Source organism: Trichomonas vaginalis, chromosome I (genome assembly GCF_026262505.1).
Source record: "Trichomonas vaginalis G3 chromosome I, whole genome shotgun sequence".
In the NCBI taxonomy this organism is placed as follows: Eukaryota; Parabasalia; order Trichomonadida; family Trichomonadidae; genus Trichomonas; species Trichomonas vaginalis.
In genome coordinates this window covers 7,312,524-7,331,245 of record NC_067203.1, presented here as the reverse complement: position 1 = coordinate 7,331,245, position 18,722 = coordinate 7,312,524, and the positions used below count along the sequence as shown (strand labels likewise).

Below are 18,722 nucleotides of genomic sequence, written 5' to 3'. Positions count from 1 at the left end.
GGTTTCTCACAAAACATATCATTTGCAATAAATGCTCCGCAGCAATGGATACGAACAGTTACTTGGCTCTAACTCTAACAACGAGTTCAAGCTTTCAGTCTCTGCTGTCAACACAAATGGTTGCGCCAACAAAGGAACTTTAAAACTTTGCGTCGGATCTTCAAAGAACTTCAATAAGAACGCCCAAGAGTTCAAGGTTGGTTCTAAGCCTGAGGCAAAGGAGTACAACTTCTCTTACAACAACGCCCACCGTTCTTCTAATGTCATTGCTCTCTACAACAGAAAGAGTTTCTGGGCTGAAGATCAACAAATCGGAAAGGCCGAAATTCCACTTGACAATTTCGATCCAAACTCACCATGCACACGCGAGATCCAACTTGGCGAAAACGGACCAAAGGTTGTCCTCCACGCCACAAGAAATGAAAACTTTTAAGTAGGAATTCATTGATTTCCAAATGTTTTATAGAGAACCTAAACTATTCTATTGTCGAATATTACTCTTTTTTACCAATTTACGAAAAGAACGATGTTATCTGTCCTTTCCGATCTCATCGTTTTTTATTTTTAAGGGTTTAAGAGTCGAAAAGAAAGCGGCTTAAGTTTGGAATGAATAGTATCTTTCTGATTTACCTCATTTATCCAGTGAAATTGTATCTGGCAAGATTATTTATCCACATGAAAGTTAAGCCTAATTTAAAGAAATTTTCGGAATTCCAAGCTGTAAGTCTGATGGTTAACGATGATCAAATTAAGTAAATTTCCTGCTATTTCGTAAAAATAAATGAGGGGCGATATTACAATTTAAGTTCATATTGATTAATTAGTATTATATTTATTGTTGATTTGTTGTATATCGAATGGTATAACTTTTGTCTGTTAATTGCATAAACAAATTCCATTGATTAGGAACTTAGTTGAAATAAACATTAATGTGCTCACTAAAGTCATTGTATCTCATTAATGGTACAATATATGAACAAATACCCCAGAAAAGGAACAAACTGTTCAAATGCTTATGTATTGTTGACCAAGTACTATGCAGCTTGCCCTCATCAGTCTTTAAAGTCTTTGTTCCTCATCTGGTGTGCAATATCTCCACAAATACTCCAGAGACTAGTTTTCTCCATATTGATATATTCTTAAACCACTCACTCGCATAATGATATTACGTATTTACAAGGCAAATGTTCAATATTGAACTTCATACAAATTTTCTGATTTCGGAAAACTAAGATGTGTCACGGTTTACTTATCATATGAGCATCATAAATTATTGAGTTCTCTTAATGTCACTGGTTTAATCTTATGTTTGAATTCGATAATCTAAAATTTGAAATTTCAAAATCTTGAATGATCACCATACCAATTTTTCCAATATTGTGAGGTTTATATCAATCATTTAAAATAAGAGTGATTGTGATATTTCAACAACAAGCAGAGTGTAGCACAAGTAAACATATTTGATTAATTAGAATTTTTCATATATCTCGCTTATGCCCAAAAATTTGGAGATGTAAGCAAAACGAGAAGAATTTTTTAGAATATTTTCTTAAAATTATGAAGATCAACAATGAACCAAATTCCGCATCGTTGATCTTCATTTAATATTTTATTATTGAAGTTTATTATCTCAACACAAGAATGATCAAATTTTCACTTGTTGGGATTCTAACTTAACATCAAATGTAAATAATTTTGAATAAACTGTTAGAATAAGCTAATCAATTCACAATTGAAGGGTAATAATGCCATTGTGTTTTATTGGATTTAATTTCACAAGAAAATGAAAAAGAACGTGTTGACATATCTGCGAATTTTTATTCCATTTGCATCCCTACTTGAAATCGTTATTTTCTATTTTTTCATTGATATTTGCATCATGTGAAATAAGAAGTTCGGTTGTTTCTTTACTGCTTTTCAATATTGCATTATCAAGAGCGGTGAATCCATTGTTATCTTTTTCGTTGATATTTGTACCGTGTGAAATAAGAAACTCGGCTGTACATTTCTATTTCTATTTAATTGTCTTGCATAATGGAGAACTGTCTTTCCAGATTTATCTTTTTCATTGACGATTGGCCATGTGAAATAAGAAGCTCGACTATTTCTTTTCTATTAAATTGTGGTGCTATATGAAGAGCTGTTCTTTCAAGTGTATCTTTGCAATTAATATTTGCACCATGTGAAATGAGAAGCTCCACTGCTTCTTTACTACTATTAAATGTTGCATCATGAAGAGCTGTTTTTTATTTCTATCTATTTCATTGATATTTGCACCATGTGAAAGAAGGATTTCGGCTGATACAAAGCAATGTATGAATCAATGTAGTATTTGTAAACATTTCGCAGTTCATTATATTTAATTGGGTGAACGTCTTGATCAGACATGAAAAAAAAATTAAACGGCGTATATCATCATTCAACTATGTAAAATATATTTGTAATTCATATTTTCATGTTTTTTTTTAAGTAACTAGTCATTCAGATAAAAAAATCCGAAAGAATTATTCTAAAATAAATAGGAAAATCATTCATTTCTGAGATTTGATCTCAAAAATTTGCATATTCCTTGAAATTTTTAAAGGAAAAACACAAGTTTAGATTTTCTCATTGATATATCGCTCTTAACATAGTATGAACGGCTGAAAACGATAAAGAAATCGAAATCTATCAAGTTTGAAAGAAATAGACTAACCACTGTAGTATACTATCATATATTGTCAAATGAAGAAAATCTGCTGGTTAGATTCTGTGAATCATCTACATTTTCTTCTTCATTTGTAGCGAAGTTTTCCCACCATGAGATATTAAGCAGCGCCTTACTTTATTTAACTCTTCCAAAACATCAGGATCATTACCATCTTTAGATTTTATACGAAATATAACGAAATCAAGAGGAGTCACACCATATATATTTAAAGAATTTACAATAGCACCATGAGAAATTAATATTTCAGCGATTTTGCAATCAAATGTAAATGCTGCTAAATGAAGAGGTGAATGCAAATCCTTATTTTTTGCATTGACATATGCACCGTTCGACACTAGAATTTCAATCAAATCACTGAAGTTTCCAAATTCACCCAAAACAACTTGATATCTATCATGATATGCTAAGAATTCAATTTTATTAGCAATAAATTCCGTAAATTCTTTACAATCATGCATTATGGCATGATGAAGAGCAATTTCCCCATTCTTATCTTGCATATTGATGCTTGCTCCATGTGATAACAGAAATTCAGCAATTTCTTTATAATTCAAAATTGATACAATCATAAGAGGGGTTAAACCCTTATCATTCTCATTATCGTTTATATTTATTCCGTGTGAAATTAGAATTTCAACTGCTTTAATATTATCATTCAAGCAAGCAATATGAAGCATTGAAAAACCAGTATTTTTTTCTCTGAAGTTGACATCTGCACCATGTGAAACAAGTAACTCCACCATAACAGTACTGTTTGAAGAAACTGCATAATAAAATGCTTTTTCATCCATTTCAATTCCTTTTGAAATCAAAAATGATGCAGTTTCTGTATGATTTGTAAGAACTGCTATATCTAGAGTTGAATCACCATCTGTGGACATAGAACTCATATTCGCACCATTAGCATACAAATATTCACAAAAAGATGGAATATTAAAATATGGAGAAAATAGAAAACAAGTGTCCAAATCATTTGTTCGATTTAAATAATAAATAAATGCATGAAGATTTTTTTCAACAACCAACGATTTAATTTGAAATCCAGTATTGAGGTCATATAGTTTCTTAAAATTATCAATATTATGAGATTCAATTACAGCTTCCATTGTTTCTTTATCAGGATTTTGTTCTTCCAAGCATTCATTAATGATGTATTGATTGCCTCCTTTAAATGAATTATCGAGACATTTTTTGGTGATTTCCACATTAAAATCATCTTTTAATAACTTGAAACAATTAATTGCTCCTCTCAAACAACATTTTTCAAGTAGCGTTGTTAAATCATATGTCCCATTATTCATGTAATTTAATAGTCCTTCTACATCATCATTCATTATTATTTCTTCATCTGGGGGTATAAATTCAAAAAATGACTTATCAATACCATCAGAGAAATTATATTCTTTATAAATTTTCTCTAGTAGATCAATATATCCTTGACGATAATGTAGTTTTGTGAAGCAATTCATTATAATCATACTAGTCACCTGCTTTGGTATAAAGTATCCAGTATCAATCAAGTTCTTCTTGACATCTTTGAATAGTTCTTCTGTTGAGTTTGTTTAATTTGAGTCCAATTTATATATTGCATCCCATGTATCAATATATCCCTTGTACTCTTTCATGAGTGCGCTATAATGGTCTTTTGCTTGGATCAATTTCATTAGTTGAAAAATTAAAATGATAAGCATTATTTTGATTGATAAACACTAAATGACAAAAATATTAAAAATCCAAAATTTCCCAACTTTATGTATGATCATTCAAAATCATATATAAAGTTGTAAAACTACGGAATACACATTATGCTTATTAAAAACATGATTAAATATATTTAAAAACATGATTTTCATTGAGATATAAGAGTGAATATGATTAATCTATGTGTTATTAATGTTTGCTTATGTATACTGTAATATATTATATATGTATATGATGCTAATATATTCAAAATAAGCTAAATATGAATTTAGAAAGAAAAAGATAGTGATTGTTGTTAAATTAAGGGTGTATATAGCTACAATGTGTGGATATTGCATCATATTTGTAATTTAATGATATTATTATCTTAGACCTTAATAAATACAAGTTTATAAGTATGAATAACTTAATGTTCTAATTATGATAGTTATTGGATGTATTAAATGTATATATAAGTTTTTATGATGGAATGTAAGAATTACGTGCTAATGAGATGTGTTAGAAACTAATTGTGAAAGTAATATAATTTATATGTGTTGAGATTTTGTTTCGTTCTTTTTCAATTATTTTGACGTGGATGTTCATAAATGTATTCAATTTTTCAATAAATTCGGAAATATTTATAAAATGTCAATTTCCCATCTATCAAAAATGTGTTGAAAATACTCCACATATGAACTCCTCTCATTGTTAAACTTTTGATAAAAAATTTGATCATAAATGGATGATGTATGCACTGAATTTCTGAAACTCCATAACATGTTAGCTGAAGCTGAATACTATCTTCAAAACATGGACTTATCAATGTTCATGCTTTATGCTGGTATGGAGGAAGCATCAAAAGTTAAAGAATTTTTAAATAGTATTTATAAGAATGAAAAATTACTTAATGCAAACGATTCAGAAACAAATACGCATTTATATTGGGCAATTAAGTCATTTTTAGCAAAATATGACTTCAAAGATGAAAATTTAGACACAGCAATATTATTCCTTACAATAAAGCGATTAAATCCTTTATTTTATCAACTAACTTACAAATCATTAACTGATTCTTCATTTCAGAAGCTGAGTGGCAAAGAATTATCATCAATATTTCAATTTTTCAATTTATTATTTGTCAACCACGGTCTATTGCACTCCATTCAACCATACATCGCAAACCTTGTGAATTTAGTACCTATTGATATGATGTTTTCGCAATATGGATTCGGTGCTTTATCATTTTACGAAAATCCACCGTATGAATTCCTAATCAAAGGAAAACTGAAAATTATTTCATTTATACAATCGTTCTCCTTACCATCCAACTACATCTTCCCAAAAATTTCTCAAATTTTCCAAGTCAGATTTGGAAATCAATTTCTCTATCCGAATTCGTTCCCAGAATGTGGAGAAGATGGATTAATATTATCTCTTATGCATTCCTGTCTACTCAAAAACACCAATTTTACTGATTTCGCTTATCAAAAATATATTTTTGGAATTAATGAGAAAGACACTACAATTTTTACGAAAATTGCCGAGGTTATGCCTGAAATACTTCCTTGGTTTGCTGTAGCGTCAATAAAATACATTGGCGGAGATATAAAAACAATGAAAGAAATTAAAAACATAATTAAGGCAAATAATAACTTGTCATCACTTGCATCTGATGTGATATACAGAATATATAATGATCTGAAGCTTTTGATCATTTCTTCTCAAATTCAAAAGAAAAAATTATCATATTCTGATTTGACAAGGTATTCTATTCCTTATTTACTCAAATATGACTTCTCATCTGAGTATGTGACCAAATTACTCGAGAAATCCTTGTTTAGCATCACAGATTCGGTAAGAAATACTGATTTTGATTTTATTCACGCGTATATGGCAATTTCGAATGTTTTGGAGCTTCTTTTGGCCAAGACTGATGACTACTCTGCTTACGATGCTTCATTAAAAGTGATGGAAAATGATTTAAGAAAAATTCAAGATGAAAATACCAGAAAATCGACAATTTCTGCGATTTACTCGTGTTTATTCATACAAAACAATGGATCCTTCCTTTGTATCCTTGCTTTGGCAAAGAAAATTTTGAAAATTTTGGTAAAATTATCAGATCAAGAAGAAATACTTGATTTGCTTATATCTGTTGATAATATAGCATATAGAATTGGATATTCGACCATTTCTGCTGCATTTATCGATAGAAAATCTTTGTTTTACCAACTTATTGGAAGATCTCAATTTGAAGCTTCAGGAAAGATCGCTTGTAATGATGAAAAGCTTACACAAATCAATGTTATTGCTGCAGAAATCTCAAAACTTAAATCTGGACAAAAATTAAATTCCGAAATTTTAAGTAAGCAACAAATTGATGTTGTTAAGCTCGAATCCGCATTCTTCATACCAGAATGCCGCAATAACTTGACTGAAATTGTTGCTGAGAACGAAATTGGGCAATTACAAGAAAAAAGACTCCAAAATGGTCATAATTTGCTTGATATACTTGGTGATTTTAACTCTCCTGCTCCGAATTATACTGCTTTCCAGGACTTTTTGTCTTTAATCAAAAATGTTGACTTACAAGACAAACCGATCACTGAAATCCTTTTAGATGTATCTAATATAGGCGATATATCTGAAACAAAGAAGAGATTTATGAGTTACGGATTCGATATTTTCGGATTTTGGTTGAATCATCTGGATAAAGTCAAATTGAGCGACCAAATAATCAGCGAATTCTCTCCTGAATATCCAACAGAATGCTTGGCAATTGCTATGACTCAAAATACTTCTGTTCTTCCGAATTTCGAAAAACTCAACATCGGAAATGTAATGAAGAAGTACATTCAGACCCTAAATTTTCATGAAATAGGTTTAGATGAGATCCAAACATTGATCGATAAAGAACAATTTGCTGAAGCTTTGAAATTTATCAACCAAATTTCTAATTTTGAAATAAGAGAAAGAGAATTATTTGTTTTATTGAGATCCTCGTTAGGTAGTCATAAGTTTGATCCGTCAATTCTTGATGATATTGTTTACCAAGTTGATCAAGACGAATTTAAGCAACTTATTGAGAGGGATTATCAAACGTTTCGAATCAGAGCAGCTTCAGAACTTCGAAAATATGAAGTTTTCCCACCTTTGGCCTTGTTTTATATCACGATTTTCAATTTGACTTCTGTTGGAGAGTTTGAGAACCCTCTTATTGGTGATTACATCAAAGGATGCGATATTCCAATGAGTATTCAAACAATTGGAAGCCAAATTCCATTCGAAAATCTGTTATATATGATTAACGAAGATATGTTAGATAATTCGTTCAAGTTCATATGCGAAACTCTCATTAAGATGCCAAATGACCTATCAGTTCTCCTTCAAAAGTATCCGAACAAGATATCAAGTGTTTTCAAAGTTCTTAAAAACGACCAATCATTTCATAGCACATTCCTTAGATACTGTCCATCGAAATATAGGAATCTCTTTGGAACTCTCATGAATTTATCCGAAATTAGCAAAAATGACAGTGATTTCGACTTCTCAACGCAGTCATTCCAGAGCTCTATCAGAAAACTACTGCTTGAGTATCATGGCGTCGATATGATTAAGAACTTATTCCCCAAATATGTCGATCTTTGTGAAAGGTTCCCCGAATCAAAGAAAATTTTCAATGAGACGATACAAGAAATAATCGTCAGGGAAATTTCCTCGATTTCGGTTACAAATATTTCTGATGAAATGTCTGCAAAAAGATTAATCCTGCAATTATTGAAGTTCCCAATGTCTGAAGAAGAGCGAGAAAAAGTAGATTGCATAAATCAAGTAATTAATCTTGGAATTTTCCAGAGATTTAACGTGAGCTACTCATTTGAGAACTATCCTACCGAATCATTCGCTAGAAATATATCAGATTTCTTGTTTAAATATGAATTTGACCAAGATGCTATTCAAGTATGCTCTACATTCGGAATCTCATTTGAAGAACATGCTGCAAAGAGGCTTGATATCACGTTCTTCTTAGGAGTGGCCGATGCTTCAAGGTTCTGGGCTCAATTTACAACAGTTAACGAAGATAACATCATGAGTTCACTATTTTTCGGGCTTTGTGTAACAGATTCATTAGTTCAAGATATTCTTAAGATGAATATCCAGAGCTTAACAGCTCCTTCCTTCAATTTCCTTCAAACTGTAAGAGATCTCGTTTTGAAGAGACCCAAACAATCTCAAAAGAGGCAAAGCGACCTTCAATCATTTGTTTCCTACTTCGTACGACCAACAAATCGTGCAATTCATGTACTTTGTTCTTGTGGTTTCCTCGAATTAGCCGTGAACTTACTATTTTCGCTTCCACAAGACGAAAATGCCTCGAAGATATTCATAGAAGATGTCACATACCCTGTTATTTCAAGATTTTCCATAAATAATATTTCGACAATCTTATATCAGTTTGATCCAGGTCTTTCATTTGTCCAATCCTATATTTTAGCTCTTATTGACTTCTTTAGATCACGTTCCATGTACTGTTCCTTGCTAACTTTCCTTATTACAGTGAATTGGTTGGAAGATGCGGCCATCGCAGCCACATTTTGCTTCAATAACAGTACAAAGTATAGCTGGAAGTTGAAATATCTTTATAACAGCGAAGAACTCCTTAGACAAGCATTGAATATCAGAAGAGGAGATTTCCAAGTCGACGACAGCTTCCCATTCAGACCTTCTGATCTCAGTGAAGCCCAAATAAATCGATTAATGAGCGAAGTTCATTTGCATATGAAGATGTTTGAAATTACGAAATATTCAAAGAGCAAAGAGCTAATTAACGCGTTATCTACAATAATCAATGATGATAATGCTGAGAACATAGCTGTTATGCTTGGTCTCGATGGATATTTCAAATTAATTAACGAAATTTGTGAATTATATTCATTCACAAAGCAGGAGATATACAATAAGATTAGTTTGAAGATCTGTGAATTTCCAACTGAAGAAGGAGTTGTATTAATCAACAAAGCGAAGCAAACTTTCTCTTCACAAGATTTTCTTCATTTAATTATCAAAAATTTGCTTGATAATTTGCTAATGAGTGAAAATCAATGGTTTAAGATCCCGTTCTACTTGAATGAGACTATAAATGATCCTGAAACGAGATGTCTTTTACTTCTTGACTACAATTTCCTTTCTGATGCTTCAGAGCTCGCAACTAAATACAAATTCAAGAAGTTATATCCTCTTATTGCACATAAAGCGAGCCAAGTATGTGCAGATACAGTTTTAATATATATGTTCGAAAAATTAAGATAATAATAAAGTATATTTTTTGTTTATTTTTATATTTGTTATTTAAAGTTTGAAGTCTTTCATAAAATTTAGGTGTAATAAACACATTTTTCTTCTTAATGTCTCACTATTGTTTTCCTGCCTCAATATTGAGTGAATCTCTATCAAAAATTTGAATAAGAGACTTTACGAAGGATAAGGAGTTTAAATAAAGCAAAAATAATAATAAATTCTCATCCTGAAGCTGTTCAATATATTATTTTTGTTGATGTTAATAATAAATCAAAAGATTTTTTTGGAGAAACACCCTTTAATTGGACATCAACATTAGATAATCTTGATGTTGTTCAATATATTAATTTTGTTGATGTTAATAATAAATCAAAAGATTTTTTTGGATATACGCCCTTTAAATGGGCAACAATAATTGACCATAAAGTTGTTAAATATATATACTATCAATTAGAAATAAAAAAGAAGTAAATGATAAAGATGGAAGAAAAGTAAAATTTTTAACAATGATCATTTTGGATATATTCCACTTAATGGGGCATCAACAATAGATCATTTTGAATTCTCACAATATCATATTTATGTTGATTCTGATAAAGAATCAGGTGATAAAAATCGAGATATTTTGTTCATAATGTAAAAAAAAACTCAATACTGGAGATCACTCGAGATGCAAGCATATTCCATGCAGCATGAGTTGTGTAAATGAACTGTTTTGCTCTTCCATTATTGCCCTATGAGGCTATGCTTTTGGAAATAATCTCAAACGGAAATAAGTGATCATTCATAATAAGCATAATGTGTATTCCATATATTTACAACATTATGTATGATTTTGAATGATCATACATAAAGTTGGGAAATTTTGGATTTTTAATATTTTTGTCATTTAGTGTTTATCAATCAAAATAATGCTTATCATTTTAATTTTTCAACTAATGAAATTGATCCAAGCAAAAGACCATTATAGCGCACTCATGAAAGAGTACAAGGGATATATTGATACATGGGATGCAATATATAAATTGGACTCAAATCAAACAAACTCAACAGAAGAACTATTCAAAGATGTCAAGAAGAACTTGATTGATACTGGATATTTTGCAGCAGAAGAGATGATTCGTTTGATTACAGATGCTTGGAAAAAGAATTTACATTATAGTCAAGGATATATTGATCTAATGGAAAGAATATTTAAAGAATATAATTTCACTGATGATTTATATAAGAAATTTGTTCCAATTATACTTTCATATGAAGAAATAATAATAAATGATGATGTAGAAGGACTATTAAATTTCATAAATAATGAGGCATATGATTTAACAAAGCTACTTGAGTTATGTTGTTTGAGAGGAGCAATTAATTGTTTCAAGTTATTAAAAGATGATTTTAACATGGAAATCACCAAAAAATGTCTCGATAATTCATTTAAAGGAGGCAATCAATACATCATTAATGAATGTTTGAAAGAACAAAATCCTGATAAAGAAACAATGGAAGCTGCAATTCAATCACATAATATTGATAATTTTAAGAAACTATTTTTCGAAACCAATATTCAAATTCGAATTAAATGCATGGTTAAATACAAAAATCTTCATGCATTTATTTATTATTTAAATCGAACAAATGATTTGGACACTTGTTTTCTATTTTCTCCATATTTTAATATTCCATCTTTTTGTGAATATTTGTATGCTAATGGTGCGAATATGAGTTCTATGTCCACAGATGGTGATTCAACTCTAGATATAGCAGTTCTTACAAATCATACAGAAACTGCATCATTTTTGATTTCAAAAGGAATTGAAATGGATGAAAAAGCATTTTATTATGCAGTTTCTTCAAACAGTACTGTTATGGTGGAGTTACTTGTTTCACATGGTGCAGATGTCAACTTCAGAGAAAAAAAAATACTGGTTTTTCAATGCTTCATATTGCTTGCTTGAATAAAAATATTGAAGTTGTTGAAATTCTGATTTCACACGGAATAAATATAAATGATAATGAGAATGATAGGGGTTTAACTCCTCTTATGATTGTATCAATTATGCATTATAAAGAAATTGCTGAATTTCTGTTATCACATGGAGCAAGCATCAATATGCAAGATAAGAATGGGGAAATTGCTCTTCATCATGCCATAATGCATGATTGTAAAGAATTATCGAAATTTATTGATGATAAAATTGAATACTTAGCAATAAATTTATTAGCAATGAAATTATGGAATAAACTTAGAAATCCAATGGATTTCAATGATTTGATTGAACTTCTACTGTCGAATGGCGCAGATGTCAATGCAAAATTTAAGGAATCCCATTCACCTCTTCATGTTGCATCGGTTAAATATAATATCAAACTCGTTGAAATATTAATTTCTCATGGTGCCGATGTAAATGCTTTAAATGAAATTGATAAGACTCCTCTTGATAACGTTATAAAGCGTGAAAGTTTAGAAGATGATACTGATATTTTGGAAAAGTTAAAAAAAGTAAGGCGTATCTTAATATCGCATGGTGGAAAACTGCGTTAATAAGAGGTGAACATTTTCTAGATTTATAGTATACGGGGAACAGTGGACACTTAATTTACATCATCTGCATGGCGCAGGACGATACTAAAAAGTTATTTTTTCAAATCAAAATCTGATTTTTATTGATATTTTTGAATGAATTTTCTGATTCAAAATTGGAATCTATATGGAAAAAAGAATCAGTATTTAGGATTGCCTTACGCCCCTATGACGTGACCTTCAATTCAGATGTTTAAGGTTAATTTTCAATGACGCTTCCCGCCTGTTGTCAAAAAATTGAATTAAAGTCGGATGGGCGTAAGTGCGGCCTAAACACCTTATATAAATATATAGGACTTGGATATTTTAATTATTTTTCAAATTTTTTTGATAGCGCTTGCAACCACTGGGTGTTTGTAAACCACACAAATTTGAGAGATAAAGCCGATAAATACGCTGCCCACGCCTATAAGGCCACATGGAAAAGTGATAACGTAGTACAAGCATGTTTTGATACCTAAATATAAGAAGAACTTCGGTACTATCTGTGTATATAGAGTACAAACTCGTATTATATATGGAGTGGCTCTTTATCTGGCTCAATATTGAGCACGGTAATCTTGAATGAAGAGTGAGGATATTAGAATTACCAAGTCTGCATCCTTACGAAAAGATAATAACGGAAGATATTGCAATATCTCGTCAATATTAAATAATGTTTCATCTTATATTTATGAGTATTCAATTTTTGTCACTTTTTGTTTAAAAATGCTAAATCTTTTTTTAACGTTGTCAACTGAATCAAATATAACATATCCCGTATGCAATAGATCAACTGGTACACCAGTATGTCAATATGTTGAATGGGATACGTCAAAACCTGGAATACCTTGTAATAGACTACCAAGCGAGTATAGGTATTGCACAATTCAAGGACTTGATAAATTCAACAGTTATTTTGGGTATGCAGATGACGAATCATTACCAAAAAACGGATGCAATGGAGAATTCCAGGATATTAACCGCTTTGGACAGGCTATTTGCCAACCTGCAGAAGGTATTGAGTGCCTTGGTGACAAGTATTGGATTGTACAAGATGCAAGATGCTTTGTTGATGGAGAAAAATCATATATAACACTTTTACTATGTTCTATATTCTTTGGAATCTTTGGAGTAGACAGATTTTTACTTGGAAACCCTGTTCTCGGTGTTGTTAAGCTTTGTACCCTTGGCGGTTTCTTCATATTCTATTTTGTTGATATTATTCTTATTTCTCTTGGAAAACTTCAGCCTCTTACAGCAGCTTTCAAGAATTCTTATTAAATTGTTTATTTTAAAATAAAAACTTCGCAAATAATATACATTTTAGATATAGAACGTGATACTTTAATTTTTTCAACATTTTTTTGATCTAATTAGATGATTAAATATATCATCTAATAATGGAAACAATATTTTATGTTTTCAAAAATATATACGTGTAAACATCACAAATTAAATCAATAACAGTACTAAGTGCGGAATGAATTTTGGAAATATTTATAATATTGAATGATTTGGGCATTTCAGATTTTATTATGTGTATGGTTTGGGAATTCAGTTGTTACTTGTCTTTTACGAAACTTAATGAATCCAATACATAGATATTTTGCAGGGATTCCACTAGGATTTTATACATTTGCGTGGATAGTGTTTATTACATCAGCAAAATGTAGTTTAAACTTACATGCTGCAATTCCTGCTTATGTCATAATGACATGCATTGCAACAATTTGTTCAATAATTAATTATAAAGCAAAATTACAAACACAAATTACACTGCCAGCGATTCAAATATATTCTTATCTCACATTTGGTTTTATTTTCTTCGTTATAATGTATCTAGCAATGTTACGCAAAAACACTTATGTTAAAGGTGCCGCATACGGTGATTTGCCATTTCATTTAAATATTATCTCATCATTCGCATGGGGAGCCAACAATAGACGAGAAAGTTTATACGATGTTAAGTCTGTTTTCTACATGAAAACAAGGCTTGCATATCCTTTTATTCCAAACTTCCTTTCAGCAGCTTTAATTGCTACCGGCAAAGCCACCCTGCGAGCATCATTAATATTCCCAAGTATTTTAATGAGCTTTTCGTTGGTCATTGGAATTTATTTAGTTTCCTTTATATTTACGAAGAATCATTTAATGGCTTTACTGTCCTTGATTTTATTCTGTAATCTTGGTGGTCTTGGCTGGTTATACGCCTTTGATATGTCCCGTGATCATATGGATTTTGTCCATGATTGGGGCAAATCGCAGAATGAATACTGGTTCCACCCGATTTTTCACGTCATCGTACCTCAAAGAGCATCATTGTTCTCGATGCCTCTCTGTTATTGGTGTTTAATTTGTCTACTCAATGGAATTCAAAAAAAACAATGGCAATTTTTCCTTTTGGCTGCATTTTATGTTGGATTTACACCTCTTGTTCAGATCCATTCCTATGTTGGCCTCGCACAATGGTCCATTTGTTATGCAGCGATTACATTTCCTTGGAATAAAAGATCTAAGTGGCCAAAGTATATATTTTATTGGGCTATATTCGGAATAGTTGCAAATGTCATGGCTTTGCCACAAATTCCCCCATATTTGGGAAGACTTGAAGCAAATCGCAAGGAATTCATCCAACTTAACCCCATTTGGTCCAATAAATTCAGTCAATTCAATATATTCGCCCCAGTTGTCTGTTGGTGGCGTGGATTGGGAATTTTTGGAGCAATTGCTTTGGTTTGTGGCTGGGTAACCCTCAAAAGATCTCAATTAATCATGTACGCACCTTCAATGATTGTTTGGCTTATCACAAACATCATTAGATATCAACCTTGGGAGTTAGATAACACAAAAGTTTTTTATGCCGTATGGATTCCATTGGCATTATGTGTTGTTTCGCAGTTTTATGTCATATTAATGAGATATCCGAAGCTTATTCCTCTTGTTTCCATTCTTTTGTTCTCATCTTGTTTATCTGCTGGTATTCATACAGTCGATTGCTTAGTATCGACCAGTCAGATCTACTTTGATAACGATTTCGAGTTCGGCGAATGGATTGCAGAGAATATTCCTGTAAAAGCAATGACAATAAGTAGCGATGCGCATAATCATCCAGTTTCGAACATCGCAGGAAGGTTCATGTTCGAAGGATACGGAGGATGGGTAGCTTCTCATGGCCTAGAATGGTTCGAACATGAAAGTGAAAGAAGAACTTTGACAGAAAATCCGGATTTGACACAAGATTTTATTGATAATAACATCTCTTATATGTTGGCCTTGAATCGCGAGTATAAGGAATTCACAAAAATCAATGATTCAGAAACTTGGTTAAAAGTTTATGAAGATCCAATCCATGAAGTCTGGCGATTTGTCCCTCCGATAAATAAAAAAGAACTAGAGATTCCAGAAAATATAAAGACCGATGTGGAAAAAATTCGAAGATCAACCTTTAAATAAATTGTTTTATATGTATGTTATAAAGATTTCAAAAATAGACATATTTTTTCATCATCATTCATTCTAGAACACAAATCTTCTAAGAGGAATCTGGACTATATGATTTCAGATCTTTGTTGAGTTTTTTCTTCAAAAAAATTCAGAAAGGAACGGAAAGATTTTTCCTTCTTTGTTTATTCTCTTAATATAACTATTGATGGTTGAGGATTCAAATTGTTGATTTGGTAAAAGACTCATTCAAAGTTGGCAGAAAAACATATTCTTTTTGCACAATACATCAAGAAATGACATTCATTTTATAATGATGTCCGTTGATAGGGCAGATGTTTTGTTATACTCAAAACATATACTATCTGAAGCAAAAGATATTAATATTAAGTAAATACGTTTATATTCAAAATTCAAAGTAATGTTTAAGATAAAAAAAAAAGAAAATTTAAGCCTCGGATTCCTCATCTTGGAATTCATCATCCTCTTCGTCTTCTGGAGTTTCTGTGGATTCATCATTCTCCTCTTCGTCCTCATCTATGAAGGATTCAGAGGCGACGAAGTTACCCTCAAACTTTATCTCAACACCTTCTGGAACTACTATCTTAGGATTCATTGTATCATAGTACATGTTTTCAATCTTGACCTCGTCCTTACCTGGCTCGAATGTTGCTAATATATCTGATGTTTCGCTGGTCTGAGGCTGTGTCTGATTTGGAAGGGGTGTATATTTGATTGTAATGATAACTTGTTTGCTTGGATCTGGTCTCCTTAAAAGGATACCCTTAGAGATAGTAACCATCATAAATGACTTGAATTCGATGGGGACTGTTTGTCCACCCTGGACGCTCATACGGAAGACAGACATTTCAACTAAAGCCCGCCAAAAAAATCGGTTTCTCTCAAATATATTTTTAAGACCATAAAAGCGATAACCGCTGTGCCGTCAAAATATGGAAATTTATAAGAATTAGATGGGATAAAAAGTTGAAATTTCGATTCCAGCAATAGGATGTTTTAACAAAATCTGGCGTCTCCAGCCAATTTTATAAATGCCGCCAAAATTGATAATGTATTGAATTCGGAGCAAAATGTATTGTTTGGGATACAAATCATAAGAAAATAAAATTTTGCACTAAATCTGCGAAATCCATTAGTTTTGAAAATTGGAATGATTTGTTGATCATTTCTTTGGCTTAAACTATATCATTTATTTTTAAAATTTGAAAGAAAGTCTTTTTATCATTTCGGAACATGTTTCTGCAGATTTCAAAATTGCCGCCAATTATTGATGAGAAATATGATATGATGTTTAGAATTTAGAACTACCTCATTTGGATATTATAAATGATTTATAAAATACTTCCTCACAGGAGTTCAAAACAAAGATAATTGATTTCCAGAAAAATAAGAAAAATAGTTTGATCAACAGTATATACTTTTCAATTAAACTAAAACTAGAGTATGCAGAGAGGCAATAATGGAACATAATTAAGCAGAATTACAATCGGCAGTTCTCGATGCATATTGTCGTGTGACAAGCTTTCTATATGTTATGTCCATTCAATGATAGGAGTATGCACCTTATTTTAGTAAAATACACAGAATTACCACTCTAAATACTCTGAATCTGTTAAATTAACATGTTCCTTTTTCCATAACTCATTATGTTAAAACTAAACCCACAGAATCTATAATATTGAATTTTATTTTTTTGCCTTTGCTCAATCAAACAAAATGTCTATACTTACAGGGACATGTTATGATGAAAAAGCAGATAAAATATGGAAATCTAGCAGAGGAGGTAATGGCTCATGTTATATTATTAAACTTGGCGATAAATTAAGAATTCTCAAAAAATTATTCAACAGAAGCGGCAGAAGAATAGATGATTTATTCGACAATGCACTAAAATTCCAGATTCCATTATCGCCTATGTTTTTTGATAACTCTCAAAACCATCCTGGCGAAATTTCAAATTGGATCTTAATGGATTATATTCCAGGAAATACATTAACAGCGTTTATGGCAGGTGGTTACGTTGGCATGCGTATTAAGAAAAGATACACTCTAGAAATACTCGCAGGAATAACTTTCCAATTATCCATAATGAAACACAAGCATATTAAGCACCGTGACTTAAAACCAGATAATATTATAATTGATGCTGATATGATACCTCATTTAATTGATTGGGATGATGCCACTGATAGATTTTCTCTTTCTAGATCAAAGAATCATGGAACGGTCCCGTTTACAGCTCCTGAAGTATTCTTGAGCGAACGCAGATGTGAATCTGATATTTTTTCGTTTGGTTCAATAATGTACAGTATAATTACGGAAGCTTTTCCATTTAGCCAAGCATATACGACACGGAAAGGACTAAGCGTTCTTTTAAGTCAAAGACCTGAGTTCGATCGCCCTGATCTTGAAGAAACTCTTGCAATGCTTGATGATTTCGAGATGATGAGTCAAAGTGAGCGTGCAGACAGTTGGAATATTATTGTAACCCAGGTAGAGCCAATTCTAGTCGAATTAATCAAATTAGGAATCCGAGATGATTCAATTTTTTATAATGAGCAGTTCATGAGCGATCCATTTAACAACAAGATTGCTAGACTTATTAGATTGTGCTGGAAGCAAGATTATCAAGAAAGAATTGATCCAGACGAGCTCCAAGATGAAATTGATAAAATTGCAAAAGAAATTTTGACAGAACCACAGGATTTGATGCATTATAACAATTACTGTGAATGTATATTCTCTCTAGAACCTCATGAGTATGGAACTTTAGAAATGATCGAGAAAGCGAAAAAAATTGGAATGTACGAAAATGACGCTCCTTTGTTGGAAATAATCAAGTACTACGATCCTTCTTTCGAAATGGAGTCAGACTCGAAATTTTCTCTATTTCTGCAATCTTTGGCTCCAAACTCGTAATAAAAATTAAGTATGTTATTGTAAGTTTTGAAAAAGAAAATGATTTTTTTAAGGGTGCACTTACACCTGTTTGACATGACCTGCAATTCT

The 18,722-nt window shown here is 31.4% G+C and overlaps 9 protein-coding genes across 9 annotated transcripts, besides 1 other annotated feature; 7 read left to right on the top strand and 2 right to left on the bottom strand.

Annotated features, from left to right (window-relative positions):
- Positions 1 to 31: 31 nt before the first annotated feature.
- TVAGG3_0945660 (uncharacterized protein) lies at positions 32 to 433 on the top strand (the record flags this gene model as incomplete). Its single annotated transcript, XM_001317807.1, has 1 exon — positions 32 to 433. The coding sequence occupies one exon, from the start codon at positions 32 to 34 to the stop codon at positions 431 to 433; it is 402 nt and encodes a 133-aa protein (XP_001317842.1).
- Positions 434 to 2,482: 2,049 nt separating this feature from the next.
- On the bottom strand, positions 2,483 to 4,415 carry TVAGG3_0945650 (spectrin binding; the record flags this gene model as incomplete). Its single annotated transcript, XM_001317806.2, has 1 exon — positions 2,761 to 4,188. One exon carries the CDS (start codon positions 4,186 to 4,188, stop codon positions 2,761 to 2,763), a length of 1,428 nt encoding a protein of 475 aa, XP_001317841.1.
- Positions 4,416 to 5,131: 716 nt separating this feature from the next.
- On the top strand, positions 5,132 to 9,752 carry TVAGG3_0945640 (uncharacterized protein; the record flags this gene model as incomplete). The annotated part of the gene is made up of 1 exon (XM_001317805.1): positions 5,132 to 9,703. The coding sequence occupies one exon, from the start codon at positions 5,132 to 5,134 to the stop codon at positions 9,701 to 9,703; it is 4,572 nt and encodes a 1,523-aa protein (XP_001317840.1).
- Positions 9,753 to 10,592: 840 nt separating this feature from the next.
- TVAGG3_0945630 (spectrin binding) lies at positions 10,593 to 11,643 on the top strand (the record flags this gene model as incomplete). Its single annotated transcript, XM_001317804.1, has 1 exon — positions 10,630 to 11,643. The coding sequence occupies one exon, from the start codon at positions 10,630 to 10,632 to the stop codon at positions 11,641 to 11,643; it is 1,014 nt and encodes a 337-aa protein (XP_001317839.1).
- Positions 11,644 to 11,744: 101 nt separating this feature from the next.
- Positions 11,745 to 12,307, top strand: TVAGG3_0945620 (spectrin binding; the record flags this gene model as incomplete). Its single annotated transcript, XM_001317803.1, has 1 exon — positions 11,745 to 12,230. One exon carries the CDS (start codon positions 11,745 to 11,747, stop codon positions 12,228 to 12,230), a length of 486 nt encoding a protein of 161 aa, XP_001317838.1.
- A 119-nt stretch (positions 12,308 to 12,426) lies between these two features.
- Positions 12,427 to 12,539: a mobile genetic element.
- A 438-nt stretch (positions 12,540 to 12,977) lies between these two features.
- Positions 12,978 to 13,676, top strand: TVAGG3_0945600 (amyloid-beta binding; the record flags this gene model as incomplete). Its single annotated transcript, XM_001317802.1, has 1 exon — positions 12,978 to 13,532. The coding sequence occupies one exon, from the start codon at positions 12,978 to 12,980 to the stop codon at positions 13,530 to 13,532; it is 555 nt and encodes a 184-aa protein (XP_001317837.1).
- Positions 13,677 to 13,768: 92 nt separating this feature from the next.
- Positions 13,769 to 15,742, top strand: TVAGG3_0945590 (uncharacterized protein; the record flags this gene model as incomplete). Its single annotated transcript, XM_001317801.2, has 1 exon — positions 14,085 to 15,704. The coding sequence occupies one exon, from the start codon at positions 14,085 to 14,087 to the stop codon at positions 15,702 to 15,704; it is 1,620 nt and encodes a 539-aa protein (XP_001317836.1).
- A 357-nt stretch (positions 15,743 to 16,099) lies between these two features.
- TVAGG3_0945580 (uncharacterized protein) lies at positions 16,100 to 16,561 on the bottom strand (the record flags this gene model as incomplete). Its single annotated transcript, XM_001317800.1, has 1 exon — positions 16,141 to 16,560. The coding sequence occupies one exon, from the start codon at positions 16,558 to 16,560 to the stop codon at positions 16,141 to 16,143; it is 420 nt and encodes a 139-aa protein (XP_001317835.1).
- An 868-nt stretch (positions 16,562 to 17,429) lies between these two features.
- Positions 17,430 to 18,632, top strand: TVAGG3_0945570 (protein serine/threonine kinase protein; the record flags this gene model as incomplete). Its single annotated transcript, XM_001317799.2, has 1 exon — positions 17,430 to 18,632. The coding sequence occupies one exon, from the start codon at positions 17,430 to 17,432 to the stop codon at positions 18,630 to 18,632; it is 1,203 nt and encodes a 400-aa protein (XP_001317834.1).
- Positions 18,633 to 18,722: the final 90 nt, after the last annotated feature.